This window comes from Phyllobates terribilis, unplaced genomic scaffold, assembly GCF_046119375.1.
Source record: "Phyllobates terribilis strain yellow unplaced genomic scaffold, ASM4611937v1 Scaffold_9__5_contigs__length_417890890, whole genome shotgun sequence".
Taxonomy (NCBI): Eukaryota; Metazoa; Chordata; class Amphibia; order Anura; family Dendrobatidae; genus Phyllobates; species Phyllobates terribilis.
In genome coordinates, this window is record NW_027362769.1 from 150,658,834 (window position 1) to 150,675,553 (window position 16,720).

Below are 16,720 nucleotides of genomic sequence, written 5' to 3' on the forward strand. Positions count from 1 at the left end.
TGACGGAATTCCCATTTTTTGGGTGATAATTATGACAGAGGTCATTGAGACTGTGTGACTGTCTGGCGGACATGTTGAGGGTGTTTTAGGGTCTTGGGATGAGGGGCTGACTTTTGTGGGCAGTGCTGAGTTATAATGACACTTGGCCGCAGCCCAGGGGCGGGGAGGGATCCAGGGTTGCAGTATATAATCCGCTCTGCTCCACACTGGGCTTTAAACCTGCAGAAATACTCCAGTCCACAGCAGCCATGGCTGACAAGAAAGTCATTGTAGTCTTTGGAGCCACAGGTGAGTGCAGGGATGGGGGAGGAAAGTTCTGAAGTTTGGGGAAAACTTTTCCCCTGCAGGAAGCTGTGGTGTCTGGAGGTGGAGATGATCCTGTGACTGCACCTGCTGTGTTCTCCCCCATAGGTCACCCTATGTACATGCTGTAGGGCTCTGTGATCTGAAAATGTTTAAGTAACGTTAATTCTTCTTGTTCTGAAGTGTCCCCCAGGTCAGGATTCTCCTGGCTCCTCTCAATCAGTAATATGGCAGCTGTCCCATTATTTTAATGCTAAGGGGCAATGTGCATCTCCATGTGGTGGAGTTGCATAATGGAAATATCTGTACATTTACCCCATGTATTATGGGCAAAAAAAATGCAGCAGATGTCAACTGTATACTACAGCTGATACCCTACTGCTCTGGATACCATTAGCATCAATTTTGTCTCTTTAACCCCATGGATGCTGCAGTCAATGACTGGCATATAGGTGGCTAAGAGGAAGGGGACCTTTTTTAAACTTATGGAGGCCTTTTACGCAAGGTTATCAATGCTTTTGGGTTAAGAAACAAAATTGTACTTTTTTATATATATATATATATATATATATATATATATATATATATATATATATATATATATATATATATATATATATATATATATATATATATATATATATATATCTATCCACATTGTGATTAACCTTTGATGCACCTCAAGGGTTAACTATCTTGACAACTGTTTTGCATATTTGTAGGGGGAGTTTTCAGATGGTCACTTTAAATTGAATAATGCTGCTGCTACCCCCACCGAAAAGAAAAGGGGGGGAAAAAAAAAAAAAAAAACCTGCCACACTTCAGAGTCACAAATGCTAGTTTAGTTGACAACCTCTAAATGTCAACCACACCCATAATGGCATGTGTTGCTATTTTAACTATCTTTACTCCAGAAAAAAGGTGCTGGAACACCCTCCGATGTCCATTTGGTAAGCTGGGCTGTCCCAGTAAAATCAGACCTGATGTTGAATATTTAGAGGATGGTCACTCTCCTTTCCTAAACTTCTGGATGTTGAATTTGCCAGATGTCTGACTGTGGTGCTAATGTCTGCCATGTCTTGTGCTTTCTCTCCCCAGGAGCTCAGGGAGGATCGGTTGCTGCTGCTCTCCTGGATGATCGCAGCTTTGAGGTCAGGGCTGTAACTCGTGACCCCAGCAAACCGGCAGCTGCAAAGCTAAAGGAGGCCGGAGCGGAGGTCGTGTCCGCAGATCTGGATGATGAGAAGAGCCTGGAGGCTGCCCTGAGCGGGGCGTATGGGGCCTTTGTGGTCACCAACTTTTGGGAGCATTTCAACAAGGAAAAGGAGATCAAACAGGTAACCAGACTGTTGCATGATGTGGGAGTCATCCTGAGCCTCCTGGTTTGTGTGGAATGTAAGGAGCATTGATCTGGATTCTGATAAGACTCTTAAACTTCTCCAGGGTAAACTGATCGCAGATCTGTCCAAGAGTCTTGCCCTGGAGATCGTGGTCTTCAGCGGCATGGAGGATGTGAAGAAACTGACGGAGGGAAAGCTGGAAGTGCTGCATTGTGATGGAAAAGGAGAAGTTGAGGAATATTTCTGTGAGATCGGGGTCCCCATGACCAGCGTGCGGCTTCCCAGTTACTATGAGAACCTGTTTACCTTCTTCAAGCCCCAAAAGAACAAGGACGGTGATGGCTACTCACTAGGTACAAGAAATGTTTTGTCACTCGTCATAAATATGGGACCAGTCTTCTTCAAAGCCTTTCTATAGGCGATACCCAAGATGGCGGCTCACAGAGCACCAATTATACAGAAATGATTTAGAGGGTCATTTACACCCCCCCCACCACCTTCAGCCTTTTTACCCACAGACCCTAGTGATATGTAAAATGTTGAACTGAGTCTTCCCCCCTCCCTCCCTGGGTCCAGTGGTGCTGCAGCCAATCGCTCAGCTTCACCAATGTAGACAGTATGAACCGCTGAGCTCAGTGATTGGTTGCAGTGCTGTTAAAATGATATCCTTGCTGCAGCCAAACAGGGCAGTAGTAGAGTTGGCAATGGACCCAATGAGGGTAAGTAAAGAGAAGTTTATTTTAGGCCTCATTCAGACAGCTACGTTTCGCATATCAGTGGTTGTCAGACAATCAGAAGTCAATGGTTCTTCAGACTAAGATGTACAGAAAAATGTCACATTTGGGGTCTTCACTGTGAATGGAGCAGGGGGGGGGACATGCTTGACTGGTGGTGTCTTACACTGTGTGCAGAATTATTAGGCAAATGCGTATTTTGATCACATGATACTTTTTATACGTGTTGTTCTACTCCAAGCTGCATAGGCTTAAGAGCCAACTACCAATTAAGTAAATCTGGTGCCGTGCATCTCTGTAATGAGGAGGGGTGTTGACTAATGACATCAACACCCTATATAAGGTGTGCTTAATTATTAGGCAACTTCCTTTCCTTTGGCAAAATGGGTCAGAAGAGATTTGACGGGCTCTGAAAAGTCCAAAATTGTGAGATGTCTTGTAGAGGGATGCAGCAGTCTTTAAATTTCCAAACTTTTGAAGCGTGATCACCGAACAATCAAGCATTTCATGGCAAATAGCCAACAGGGTCGCAAGAAGCGTGTTGGCCAAAAAAAGGTGCAAAATAACTGTCCATGAATTGAGGAAAATCGAGCGTGAAGATGCCATTCGCCACCAGTTTTGCCATATTTCAGCTACGTTGCTGGAGTATCAAAAAGCACAAGGTGTGCGATACTCGGGGACATGGCCAAGGTAAGGAAGGCTGAAAAACCACCACCTTTGAACAAGAAACATAAGATACAACGTCAAGAATGGGCTAAGAAATATCTTAAGACTGATTTTTCAAAGGTTTTATGGACTGATGAAATGAGAGTGGCTCTTGATGGGCCAGAGGCTGGATCAGTAAAGGGCAGAGAGCTCCACTGCAACTCAGACGCCAGCAAGGTGGAGGTGGGGTACTGGTATGGGCTGGTATCATCAAAGATGATCTTGTGGGACCTTTTCGGGTTGAGGATGGAGTGAAGCTCAACTCCCAGACCTACTGCCAGTTTCTGGAATTTCTGGAAGACTACTTCAAGCAGTGTTACAGGAAGAAGTCGGTATCGTTCAAGAAAAACATGATTTTCATGCAGGACAATGCTCCATCACATGCATCAAACTACTCCACAGCGTGGCTGGCCAGTAAAGGTCTAATAGAAGAAAAAATAATGACATGGCCCCCTTGTTCACCTGATCTGAACCCCATAGAAAACCTGTGGTCCATCATAAAATGTGAGATCTACAGGGAGGGAAAACGGTACACCTCTCGGGACAGTGTCTGGGAGGCTGTGGTGGCTGCTGCACGCAATGTTGATCGAAAACAGATCAAGCAACTGACAGAATCTATGGATGGAAGGCTGTTGAGTGTCATCAAAGAAAGGTGGCTATACTGATAACTTTTTTTTTTTTTTGTTTTTGCATGTCAGAAATGTTTATTTCTAAATTTTGTGCACTGATGTTGATTTACCTCATGAAAATAAACAAGTGAGATGGGATTATATTTGGTTTTTATTAAGTTGCCTAATAATTCTGCACAGCAATAGTTACCTGCACAAACAGATATCCTCCTAAGATAGCCAAATCTAAAAAAAACCCACTCCAACTTCCAAAAATAGTAAGCTTGGATATTTGAGTCTTTTGGGTTGATTGAGAACATAGTTGTTGATCAATAATCCCCTAAAATACAACTTGCCTAATAATTCTGCACACAGTGTATTCCCCCACCCAATCTGACACTTAGAGATCTTAAGTGATATTTTATGAGAAGGCCTCCTCCAACCAAGCAAACTGCTGTTCAGGTGCCTAGGAAAGCTGTGTACACCTTTGTAATGGCTGCACAAGACTGTCATCCAGTTTTCTGTGTTAAATAATCCAAGCACTGCATTCAGACTTGCACAGGGAATCTCATTTTGCCTGGTCAGTAAATACTTTGCGCCAGCAGGGGGCAGCAGTGTGATATCATGCAGCCTAATTTCCACTAGCAAATCAACTGAATGCAGCTCTGGATGTGAATGGAGTATAAAACTCTTTTTCAAGGTCTCTGCTAGTTGTCAGTGACTAGGCATATGCTTGTCTACATCCACAGTTGAAATCTCTGTATGGACGTAAGCTCACACAGCTGAGGCTTTGTTACAGTTGCATCCAGTCTAGACTCCAGATAATCAGTCGGCTCCAGTTTCACGACTCTCCTCATCTTTTCAGCTGTCCCGATGGGTGACGTGCCCCTAGATGGGATGTCCGTCAAAGATTTGGGCGGCGTGGTGGTCAGCATCCTAAAATCGCCATCAGAATACATAGGCAAGAACATCGGACTCAGCACGGAGAAGCTGACGGTGGAGCAATATGCCGCCATAATGTCCAAAGTCACGGACAAGGACATCAAAGATGCCAAGGTGAGATCAGCGGTTTCTCTGGTGACTGATCACCCTTATCTCGCCCTCAAATATGACAGAATGGCTGCCACAGTGTAGGCATTAAATAAACAAGCCAACCGTACCATGCCTGATACTCATTAGGCACAGGGTGGAATACACCTGCTCACAACCAGAGCTGCATTTACAACTCTGGTCACGTAGTTGGCTCAAGTTGCAGGATCATCTCCTCTGCCTAACATGGCTGATACCAGAGGGCAATAAATTGTAATTGAGGCCTGTGGTCCAATGTCCCTTATATGCATTTTACCCACAGATCACCCCTGAAGCGTACGAGAAGCTCGAGTTTCCAGGCGCGGCAGAGCTGGCCAACATGTTCCGTTTCTACATCATGAAGCCCCATCGGGACGTGGAGATCACCTTAAAACTCAACCCCAAAGCCAAGACCTTCGAACCATGGATGGAGGAGAACAAGGAGGCATTTAAGGACTTGTTGAATCATTTATGACATGGTGGAGGAAAGACTGTGAAATGGTGAACCATCGGTGCTGCTTTAGTAAAACTAGTGCATGGAGACTACTAAAATCATTGGTTGCTATGATCAATCAGAATGCAGCTTTTATTCCTGCGATGGCCTGTGGAAAATGAAAGCTGTAACCTGATTAGCTGCTATAGACTGTTACTTTAGATCTGTCGAATCTACTAGTTTTCTGGACCATTACTGTGAAATTCAGAAGGCCGCAGGTCTCCAGTTTTCTATATTATGTCTAATAAAAATATTCTGAATTCTGACATTGGTGTCTGAATTGTAAGTGTTTGGGGTTGTGACCCTGGGAAATGCAAGACCACATATCCACAACTATGTTGCTAGCAACCTTAAAAATTGAACATTGGTTGCTATGGGTAACAAGGCCACTTGTTCCCACCCTGGTGTATGGACGTCAGAGGGTGAAGCATTCAGACCACTCATTGTAGTGCGTCAGCGCAGCCCGGATGGGGAAAAGTATAGTGAATGAGTAGCGGTCACTCAATTGCACTACAGCGTTGTTCACACACGCAGTATGTTTTTGTATCAGCTTTCCTGCCCTCCTCCCCAATATCCTGTCCCGTTTGTGCAGCAACCCCTTTAATTCAGACTTGAGTGAACACAACATATGTAAAGACTTCAGGTCATTACTGCTTTAACTTTTTTTCTATGAAATAAACCATGTTCACAGTTACGAGGATCCATCGCCACAACTGGCATGTGGCCTGGGATGAAGTCACATAAGGGTTAAGTTGGCAAAATTAGAAGGGATTTGGCAGGAGCTTTAAAAAAAAAAAAAAAAAAAATTGTAAGATCCCTTACACTACACCTGTAAAAATGACATGTACATCCATGTGACCGCTGCAGACAATCATTAGCTTTGGTGCTGAGGCTAGCTGATGTATGATGTCATTGCTGCAGACTGGCAGGGACCAATGGTGTGTCAGTGTAGGATTTTTTAAAGTGTGTAATATACTGTATATTTTTTACTACTTGTTGAAACTGCTGGTCTTCGTACAAAATATTTTGGAAAATCTGAGCATGGGCTGGTGGCCAATCAGTGTCGCTGATGACCATCCTACAGCTGGATATTCATATGGCTGGAGATATGTGGCCGTCAGGTACTTGAGGTGCCACTTTTCTCTGGAAGAACACAAATTTTTTAAATCCAGACACAGCAAGGATGTGATATCTTATGCCCCAGAGATGATCAGCGGCTGCCAGAGAACTAAAAAAAAAAGCTTTATTTACTGCAAGGAAACGTATGCCGTATCTCAGCTTTGTCAGTGAACAGAAATAAAAGTTGTAAATCCTGTCCAAATTGCCCCGCAGCACTTTTGTATAATTTTTCTCAAATAGACATAACTTTATTTTTCCATGCATACAAATTTTTTTTTTATATTTTTTTTTATGCACTCCTTCATTTTATAATAACAATGAACTGAGTAATGGTGAGGAAAAAAAATGAAGTGCAGTTCTGCCACTGTTTTTTGGAAAGATAGTTCTTGGTTCTTTGCCACGGTTCTCCTGGTCACTACAACTACAGCAATATCACTAGTCCAGGTGTTTAATTTTAGTAAAAATTGCATATTAAAGTGGCTACCAACACTTTTTTTTTTTTTTTTTTTTCCCCTCTCTCTGCAGGAAGAAATTGTCAATCTTGGTACTATTTGAGGATAAATAAGATTTTCAGATCACTTAGTATTTGGGTGGAGATGCAACAAAGCATTCAGCAGGAGAGAAAGGTGTGTGTGTGTGTATATATACATTTTTTTTTTTTTTTTTTTAATGAACTGTATTAAAAGACAGTATCTAGGAATCAATAACACAAAAAAAAGCCATAAGTGCTTAAAATATCAAACTGCTCAAATTAAAAAAAAAAAAAAAGTTTGATCTCTCCACTTAACTTATTTCAGGAGACTGGTGAGTCAGGATCCAACAGTACCTTCAATGGGTTCAGAAAGACCGGGAATGTTCACAATACAGCAACTTCCCTGTCCTGCCCCTGTATTGCTCCTGCCCTGACAAGGGCAGACCCCAAGGGATTATACTCGCATACAGGGTACATTTTCTTGCTGTGGTGGATTACATTAGTGAATACTTGGGGTCTGCCCTTGTCAGGGCAGGAGCAATGCAGGGGCACGACAGGGAAGTTGCAGTATTGTGAACATTCCTTGTCTTTCTGCGCCCATAGAAGGTACTGTTGGCTCCTGTTTCCTGAAATATCAGCTACGTGGTGAGATCAAACAATCTTTTTTTTATTTGAGCACTGTTTGATATTTTAAGCATTTGCAATTTAGGCTTTTTTGTGTCATTGATTCCTAGGTACTGTGTTTTAATACATATCATAAAATATAACTTTTAATCTACACAGTGGGTATGGAAAGTATTCAGACCCTTTTAAATTTATCACTTATTGTTTCATTGCAGCCATTTGGTAAATTCTAAAGTTCACTTTTTTTTCTCAAAGTACACTCTGCACCCCATCTTGACTGAAAAAAAACCCCCACAAATGTGGAAATGTTTGCAGATTAAAGAAAAAGTGAAATATCACATGGTCATAAGTATTCAGACCCTTTGCTCTCTCATATTTAAGTCACATGCTGTCCATTTCCTTGTGATCCTCCTTGAGGTGGTTCTACTCCTTCGCTGGAGTCCAGCTGTGTTTAATTAAACTGATAGGCCTTGATTTGGAAAGGCACAAACCTGTCTATATAAGACCTCACAGTGCATGTCAGACCAAATGAGAATCATGAGCTCAAAGGAACTGCCCAAGGAGCTCAGAGACAGAATTGTGGCAAGGCACAGATCTGGCCAAGGTTACAAAATAATTTCTGCATTACTCAAGGTTCCCAAGAGCATAGTGGCCTCCATAATCCTTAAATGGAAGAAGTTTGGAACCACCATAAGTCTTCCCAGACCTGGCTGTCCAGCCAAACTGAGCAATCGTGGGAGAAGGGCCTTGGTGAGAGAGGTAAAGATCATTGTGGCTGAGCTCCAGAGACGCAGTAGGGAGATGAAAGAAAGTTCCACAAAGTCAACTATCACTTCAGCCCTCCACCAGTCAGGCCTTTATGGCAGAGTGGCCTGATGGAAGCCTCTCCTCAGTGCAAGACATATGAAAGCCCGCATAGAGTTTGCTCAAAAACACATGAAAGACTCCCAGACTACGAGAAATAAGATTCTCTGGTCTGATTAGACAAAGATAGAACTTTTTGGTGATAATTCTAAGCGGTATATGTGGAGAAAACCAGGCACTGCTCATCACCTGCCCAATACAATCCCAACAGTGAAACACGGTGGTGGCAGCAGCAGCAGCAGCAGCAGCAGCATCAGCATCATGCTATGGGGGTGTTTTTCAGCTGCAGGGACAGGATGACTGGTTGCAATTGAAGGAAACATGAATGCGGCCAAGTACACAGATATACTGGATGAAAACCTCTTCCAGATTGCTCTGGACCTCAGACTTGGCCGAAGGTTCACCTTCCAACAAGACAATGACCCTAAGCACACAGCTAAAATAACAAAGGAGTGGCTTCAGAACAACTCTGTGACCATTCTTGACTGGCCCAGCCAGAGCCCTGACCTAAACCCAACTGAGAATCTCTGGAGAGACCTGAAAATGTCTGTCCACCAACGTTCACCATCCAACCTGACGGAACTGGAGAGGATCTGCAAGGAAGAATGGCAGAGGATCCCCAAATCCAGGTGTGAAAAACTTGTTGCATCATTCCCAAGAAGACTCATGGTTGTACTAGCTCAAAAGGGTGCTTCTACTCAATACTGAGCAAAGGGTCTGAATACTTGTGACCATGTGATATTTCAGTTTTTCTTTATTAATAAATTTGCAAAAAATTCTACATTTCTGTTTTTGTCAGTCAAGATGGGGCGCAGCGTGTACTTTAATGAGAAAAAAAATGACCTTTTTAGAATTTACCAAATGGCTGCAATGAAACAAAGAGTGAAAAATTTAAAGGGGTCTGAATACTTTCCGTACTCGCTGTATATACAACTTTCTCTCCTGCTGAATGCTCTGATTATCTATGTGAGAGACGAGAGTTGTCATAGGGACGTGATCATACCAGTACCCTTGCTGTGTTTATATTGGAGGTGCAACAACAACAAAATTCTGCTAAAATAAGAAAAAAAAACGTATACAGTACAGGCCAAATTTTGTTGAATCAGACTTTTACAGACACTGCAATACCAAAAAGGTGGGGATGATTGAAACTAATGTTTTCTTTTTGTTTATACTTTAACAAACTTTTGATCACTTGTTTTTACTTGAGCCTGCGATAGTTTGCACCATGTCCTGCTATACTGGAGTAATGTAGTACAAATAACAGTCTCCTAGGAAGCAATCGCACAACTCATAAGCCACTGTTGAGAGATTGAAAATGGTACTTAAGTAATTAAACAGCTATCAGAACTGCTGGTATAGGCAGGTGTCTGCTCAGCTGTATAACACAGCTGGCACCTGCGCTATTAGGAGCGGGATCAGCTCCTGTACCCGCACCCTCTTTCTGCAGCAGCTCTCTGTTCCGGTGTGAGAGACTCTGCAGCACACTGGGAGGGACAATTGTATGGGCAACAGTCCAACCCTCAGCAGGTACTTGTCTTACTAGAATAGGACCTGTGGACAATACTCACCAGGTTTCAGCTGACCTCAACGTCTGCAGTCTCTCAGCTCCCAGGAAATGAGAGCTGCTGCAGAAGTTTCCATTAAAGCTTGGAGTAGACGGGGACACTGCAGCCTAATGGAGGAGAATGTGACGCGCCCCTGGGCCTGCTGTGTCGCGCAGCGTCTTGCGCACGGGGCTTACCCGGAACCGGATCAGATGAGGGTTGTAGTCTCCGAGTGGCGGGGACCCGGTCCGTGCCCAGGGAGTCAAACTCAGTGTGTGGCAGTCTTGATAGATGTTATTTGAGTGTCGACTACGCCACCCGTTGATTTGCAGCTATGGAGCTGCCGCTGCAGGGCAGACCGCTGAGGCCGGTGTAGAATTGTGCAGCGTGATAGTATAACCCCCAACGGGAGGGGTATGGCCTCAGGGCAGCCGACATGGAAGATGGGGGTAGCAGGAACCACTCAGAGACGGTGCAGTGTAATTCAGGGTCTTTACTGGTAACAACGATAGACCCTCCCGGAGTACTTGCTAGCGAACGGGGCCTGGTCAGTCCTTGAGCAGATGGGATCTCCCCTGGCCAGGCGGAGTTGTAGGCCTCCCAAACTGACTGTACTCTTCTGGCTACCTTGCTAGAAGCGGATATAAGTAGCCCACGTCCCTGAGTGTACCGTGTGGTGCTCACCCGTATGGCCGGTGACTTGGGGCCTTCTATGGCGGTGCTGGTCCCACGCGTGTGACCGTGCCTTCAGGTTTCTGGGCCTGAGGACCTGAAATCCCCTGCCGGTCGGCTTCTGCTGCTGGGTAAGAGTTAGTCCCCACAGCCTCGGACGCCGGGTCCGGTAAGAAAGCTTCTCAGTCAGGGCGAGCTCTGCAGCTGCCAGCCCCTGACTCTTAGTAGTATTGCTCCCACTGAGCTTCTGCTGTTTCTTCCTATGCTGCTTCTCTTCTCTCCTTCTAACCCTGCCTCAGCCCCGGGTTTATACAGGGGAAGTTCTTCCCCTCCCAGGACTGGGCAGGAGGTGTGGCATGCATAGGATTCCTGACCAAGGGACCTCCCACCTGCTCTCAGACATAACATTACATTACTGTGGGAAACCAGACCCCTGGGGTGCCACATTCCCCCCTAGTGAAATTTAGTACTCCGGGACTAAACATATTTTAGAAAAACATAACAAGATATAACAACAATAACAGTACAATAAGAAGAAACACATAAAGGTGGTCACAGCATGTCCGTAACCGGGTGCAGTCTTTGAAGAAAAGCAAGGTGTCCATTTCACCAAAACAGGGAGACGTAACCAGGTAGGGGTTTGTCCTGCCCCGAGTCCTTAACAGTCTTTAGTCCATCCTGGGTTACGCTCCAACTATGTACAAGGGATTCCCGGTAAATCCACCAAGGACTCCTACAAATAACTAGAAACACAAAATTATACACAAGCAACAATACACAGGTAAACATAAATAAAACAATTTATACACTTCAAATCCTCCAACGTGCGGGTAACTGGCCTCTAGTGGCCCTAGTGGACCTACGGAGCTGACTGTCTAGCCCTGAACTACAGGGTGTAGGAGCTGTCAAGGGTAAACTGGGCAGCTGTCTACCGGCTCTTTGGCTCACTAGGGATATGGCAGGCTCACTGCAAGCAGAGGGTTGATCCTCCTGGTCTGCTGGTGTGGGGTCTTCTGCCTCCTGGACCGGCTGTTCTTCCAGCTCTACCTGTTGCTCCGTAGGTGCTTGGGATGCTGGTTGGAGGAAGGTGAGTACGGGTACCACAACTGCACCATTGACTTGAGTCCAAGACCGAGGGAAGTCCCCGAGCACAGTACTAACCATATCTTCCCTTTCCTCTACGGGTCGATGGTCTTCTTGTTCCTCTTCAGGGTTCCTCAGTTGTTCGGGACACTTTTTCAGGTGGTCCCGGGATACAATGGCTGTGGTTTCCCCTCCGTCTTTACTGATGGTACAAACCTTCGGGTTCTCGTGGCTTGAGGGCAGTACGGTGTACGGGTCCTTCTCCCACTGGTCGTCCAACTTGTGGAGCCGTCTCTTCCTCTTCAAGACCTGCTCTCCGGGTACCAGGGGAACAGCGGGAGCATACTGGTTGTAATTTTTCTCTTGTCTTTCCCTAGCCTGACAGAGACTTCGCTCCACGCTCTCCTGTACTCTCCGGTACTGCTGCTGCCTCTCTGTGTCCCAGTCTGCTTCTGGTGAAGTGTCCTCGGGTGTCAGGACTCCCATTTCCAGGTCAACAGGTAACTTACCAGGTCTTGCCCTCATTAGGTAAGCCGGGGTACAGTTGGTGGAACCTACCGGGATGTGGTTGTATAGGTCCACCAGATCGGGCAGCTTCTCAGGCCACAGACTGCGTTCTTCCAGGGGCAACGTTTTCAGAAGATCCATTACCACCTGGTTCATTTTCTCACAAAGTCCATTAGTTTGCGGATGATAGGGTGTCGTCCTTATCTTCCGGCAGCCATACAGAGTGCAGAATTCTTGGAAGACCTCCGCTTCAAAGGCAGGTCCCTGGTCTGTCAACACTTGGTCCGGGTACCCGTGTGGACGGCAGAAATGCTGCTGGAAGGCTCTCGCTGCTGTTCGAGCTGTTAAGTCCTTGACGGGGACGACAACCAAGAACCGGGAGTAGTGATCCACGATGGTTAGTGCGTAGACGTAGCCACTTCTGCTTGGGGTCAGTTTTACATGATCCAAGGCTACCAGTTCCAACGGCTGCCGGGTGACGATGGACTGCAGGGGAGTCTTCTGGCTGGCACGGTCCTTCCTTCTTAGGTTGCACGGGCCACAGTCTCTGCACCACTTCTCAATGGTTCCCCTCATGCCTACCCAGTGGAATCGCTCGCGCAGCAGGAACTCCAGCTTCTTCCACCCGAAGTGTCCAGCTCCGACGTGGTATGCCTCCATCACCATGGCTGCGTCTCTTCGTGGCACCACTACTTGCCAGAGTAGTTCATGCGTCCGGGAGTTAACCATTCTGCGGCACAACTTCCCCTTGTAAAGGAACAGTCGACTCCTCTCTGCCCATAGTTGTTTGGCTTCCTCCGGAGCGTCTGGTTCAAGGCAAGCCTCCGGGCGAGTCAGCATCTCCTTCACCAGTCGGACGGCAGGGTCGCTGTCTTGCGTTTCCGCCCAGTTGTAGTGAGGTAAGGGGTTCAACGTAGCAGCCTGCTTACTCCTTACCCGGTGGGAATGCTGGATAGTCCCATGACGGTGGAACGCAGGGAGTTCAACTTCTTCCAGTCCCTCCGGATCTTCTCCTTCGTCCGGCAGGTTGGGCATCCTGGACAGGGCGTCCGCGTTGGTATTGGAGCGTCCGGCCCGGTATTTGATTGTGAACTCGTAGTTGGACAGACGGGCCATCCACCTCTGCTCCAGGGCACCGAGTCTTGCCGTGTCCAGGTGTGTCAACGGGTTGTTATCCGTGTACACGGTGAACCAGGAAGAAGCGAGGTAATGCTTAAAGTGCTCGGTGACTGCCCATACTACGGCCAGGAACTCTAGCTTAAATGAGCTGTAATTCTCGGGGTTCCTTTCGGTGGGTCGCAGCTTTCGGCTGGCGTAGGCGATTACTCGTTCCTTCCCCTGCTGGATCTGGGACAGTACGGCTCCTAGCCCGATGTTACTGGCGTCGGTGTAGAGGATAAAGGGCTGGCTATAATCCGGGTACGCCAGGATTTCGTCCCCCGTGAGGGCCATCTTCAGCTGGCGGAAGGACTCTTCTTCCAGCTCCTCCCATTTGAAGGGCGGCTTCTGGTTCTTGGCCTTCCGGGACTGGCCTATCAGGAGGTCCTGCATAGGTGCTGCCTTTTTGGTGAAACCGGGAATAAACCTTCGGTAGTAGCCTACCAACCCGAGGAACTGCCGCACTTCTTTTACGCTGGAGGGGCTTGGCCATTCCTTAATTGCGGTGATCTTATCAGGGTCGGGAGCCACTCCGTCAGCGCTCACCACGTGTCCCAGGTACTGCACCTTTGGTTTCAGGAGGTGACACTTGGAGGGTTTCACCTTTAGGCCGTAACTCGCCAGAGCTTCGAACACTTCCGCCAGGTGTTTCAGGTGGTCCTCATATTACGTCTTGGAATATACGATGACATCGTCCAGGTACAACAGGACCGTCTCGAAGTTTCTGTGGCCCAGACAACACTCCATTAGTCGTTGGAAGGTTCCTGGTGCGTTGCAGAGTCTGAACGGCATGCAGGTGAACTCGCTAAGTCCCATCGGGGTGGTGAATGCGGTCTTCTCCCGGTCCGCCTCTGCTACAGGAACCTGCCAGTACCCGCTAGTGAGATCCAAGGTAGAGAAGAAGTTAGCAGATCTTAAAGCAGCCAATGACTCCTCTATCCTTGGTAAGGGGTACGCATCCTTGTGTGTGATACGGTTGATTTTCCGGTAATCTACACACATCCTCATGGTGTTGTCTTTTTTTCTGACTAAGACTAGTGGAGCTGCCCAGGGGCTACAGCTATCCCTGATCACCCCAGCCTCCTTCATGTCTCTAAGCATCCCCTTGGCGTGTTGGTAGTGTGCAGGGGGTACGGGTCGATACCTCTCTTTTATGGGAGGATGGTCTCCCGTGGGGATGTGGTGTTCTACCCCCTTGACTCGCCCGAAGTCTAACGGGTGTTTACTAAACACTCTCTCGTACTCTTGAACCACCCGATAGACTCCCTGTTTCTGATGTGAGGGAGTGGAGTCAGTACCCAAATGTAGTTGCTGACACCAGTCCTCCATTGTCTTCTTAGAGCCGTTACCTTCCTCCGGGTGAGATGGAGGCAAGGGTTCCACAGATTGTATAGCATTTTGGTTAATGGTATATAATTTGGCTAGCGTGGCATACCGGGGCAGGTACACTTCCCTCTTCCCGATATTGATTATGCGAACGGGCACCCTCCCATGGCGTACATTAACCACCCCCCGTGCTGTCAAGATGGTGGGCCTACTGTCTGAGTAAACTGGTTCTACCATTGCCTGGTAATCTCTACCTCTCAGACCAATAGCTGCCCGGCACCAAATCATCATTTCACTTTTTTGGGGGCATGGCAATAGGAAAAGGGTCACACATTCTTACGCTACCAATCTCACCGCCGGAGAGTTCCACCTGTTGCCGTCGCATCAGTGCCCGGATCTCTTTCTGGAGCACCCGCTGCTCGCCGGAGCTGGCGTTCTTGGCAACCTGCTGTAAAAGGAAAATCACCTCTGCAAGACAATTTTCAATTACATTAGTTCCTAGCGTTATCTTTGGGTGACTCTCGTGTTTGTCAATGTCTACAATAATCAGTCCCTGTGCTGCTAGTTCGACTCTACCAATTTTAATGGTCGCCTCTTTAAATCCGATCTGTGGCACGGGCTGACCATTGCTGGCGATGATACTCAAGTCGTCGTCAGGGTAGCGGGTTATATCCGAGTCATTCCAGTACTGCTTGAAGAGCACGTACGGGATGGTGGTGACCTGTGACCCGGTGTCCAGTAGGGCACTCATAGGGATGCCATCCAGTACCACAGGCAAGACTGGACGTCCTCCGACATATTTGTCGCGCCAGTTCGATGGGCCTGGTGATCTTTTTCCTGGGGGTTGGCCCTCTACCCCCAGGTTGTGCCAGTTTAAAGGACAGTACCTTGCCATATGTCCGGGTTGATTGCAGCGGCGGCAGATGGGTCGTCCGTCCTCGTTGTACCGGTCACTGGGTCTTCCTCTGGCCGGTGGGGTCCTCCTTGGTCGACGCCACGGGATGTTCTCCGGTCCGGATGCCAGCTGGATCTTCCCTGGAGTGGAAGCCTGTAAAGACTGCACAGTTCGGGTTAACGCAGCAACGCTTTTAGCTAGCTCTTGGACCTGATGGTGCAGGTCTGGAGCCGGGTCATTGTTCAAAGCCTGCGCATCAGCCCCTACAGGCCCTGCCGACAAGGGCGCCGCCTCCTGGTGGTAAGTGATAGCTGGGCGCCTGTGGGTCACAACGCCATCCGGTGCCGGTTCTCGGAGCACCCGGATGGCTCTGTCCTTGAACTGTGCAAATCCCAGATGAGGGTCCTGTAGGGCCATTGCCCGCAACTGGGTTCGGTGGGCATTGCAATATAAACCCTCTATAAATTGTTCAGTCAACAGCCTGTCCTCGTCTCCCACGCCGTCAGGGTCGGTCTGCTTAACGGCTCTCAGGGCCTCTTGTAGATTCAGGGCATAGTCCCTTATACTCTCATGGGCCCGCTGTTTGCACCCGTAGAATCTAAGCTTGATCTCGGCTGAGGTGCGGGTATCAAAGGTGTCCCTCAGCCGGGTTAGTATCCCTGCGACAGTCCTCCCCCCAGGTGGCCAGGACTTTACCTCCCTTCGGGCTGCTCCGGTTAATTGGGCCCCCAGGATGCTCACTTTTTGCTCCTCTGTGAGGGGGTACACCTGGAAGAGGCTATCCAGCCTTTCTCTAAAGTCCTGCAGGGTATGTGACTCCCCTGAGTACTGGGGTAGCCAGGCTGCCCCCGGGATATAGGGCATGGTGAAAGGCATGACCGCGACAGCGGTGGCGCTGGCGGGGGTTGAAGCGGTGAAGCTCTCCTCCGTATCCGACATCCTTCTCCCCCCTAGTGGACCGTGGCCTACCTTGCGATGATCCTCTTCCGTAGGCCGCGGCTCCGCAGTGGATCGTCAGGGTTGAGGACCTTCCGTCGCGCTCCGGTGACGTCGGCGTCTGCTGGGCTCCTTCCAGGACCTTACGCAACGTCCGGACGTGAGGCGGGGCTTCAGTTCTCGCGGGCTTTTCGGAGTCCACGCCCCTCTTCTTCCCGCGCGGCGTTCTCAAGATGGTGTCCAACGGCGGGAAAACTCCACGGATG

The 16,720-nt window shown here is 47.8% G+C and overlaps 2 protein-coding genes across 3 annotated transcripts in view; one reads left to right on the plus strand and one right to left on the minus strand.

Annotated features, from left to right (window-relative positions):
- LOC141161804 (protein mono-ADP-ribosyltransferase PARP15-like) overlaps positions 1-16,720 on the minus strand; it is a 103,516-nt gene that overhangs the window by 73,892 nt on the left and 12,904 nt on the right. The gene's annotated exons all lie outside the window — the stretch shown is intronic.
- On the plus strand, positions 249-5,233 carry LOC141162710 (nmrA-like family domain-containing protein 1). The gene is made up of 5 exons (XM_073649076.1): positions 249-288; positions 1,402-1,640; positions 1,747-1,996; positions 4,556-4,746; positions 5,042-5,233. The coding sequence occupies exons 1-5, from the start codon at positions 249-251 to the stop codon at positions 5,231-5,233; spliced, it is 912 nt and encodes a 303-aa protein (XP_073505177.1).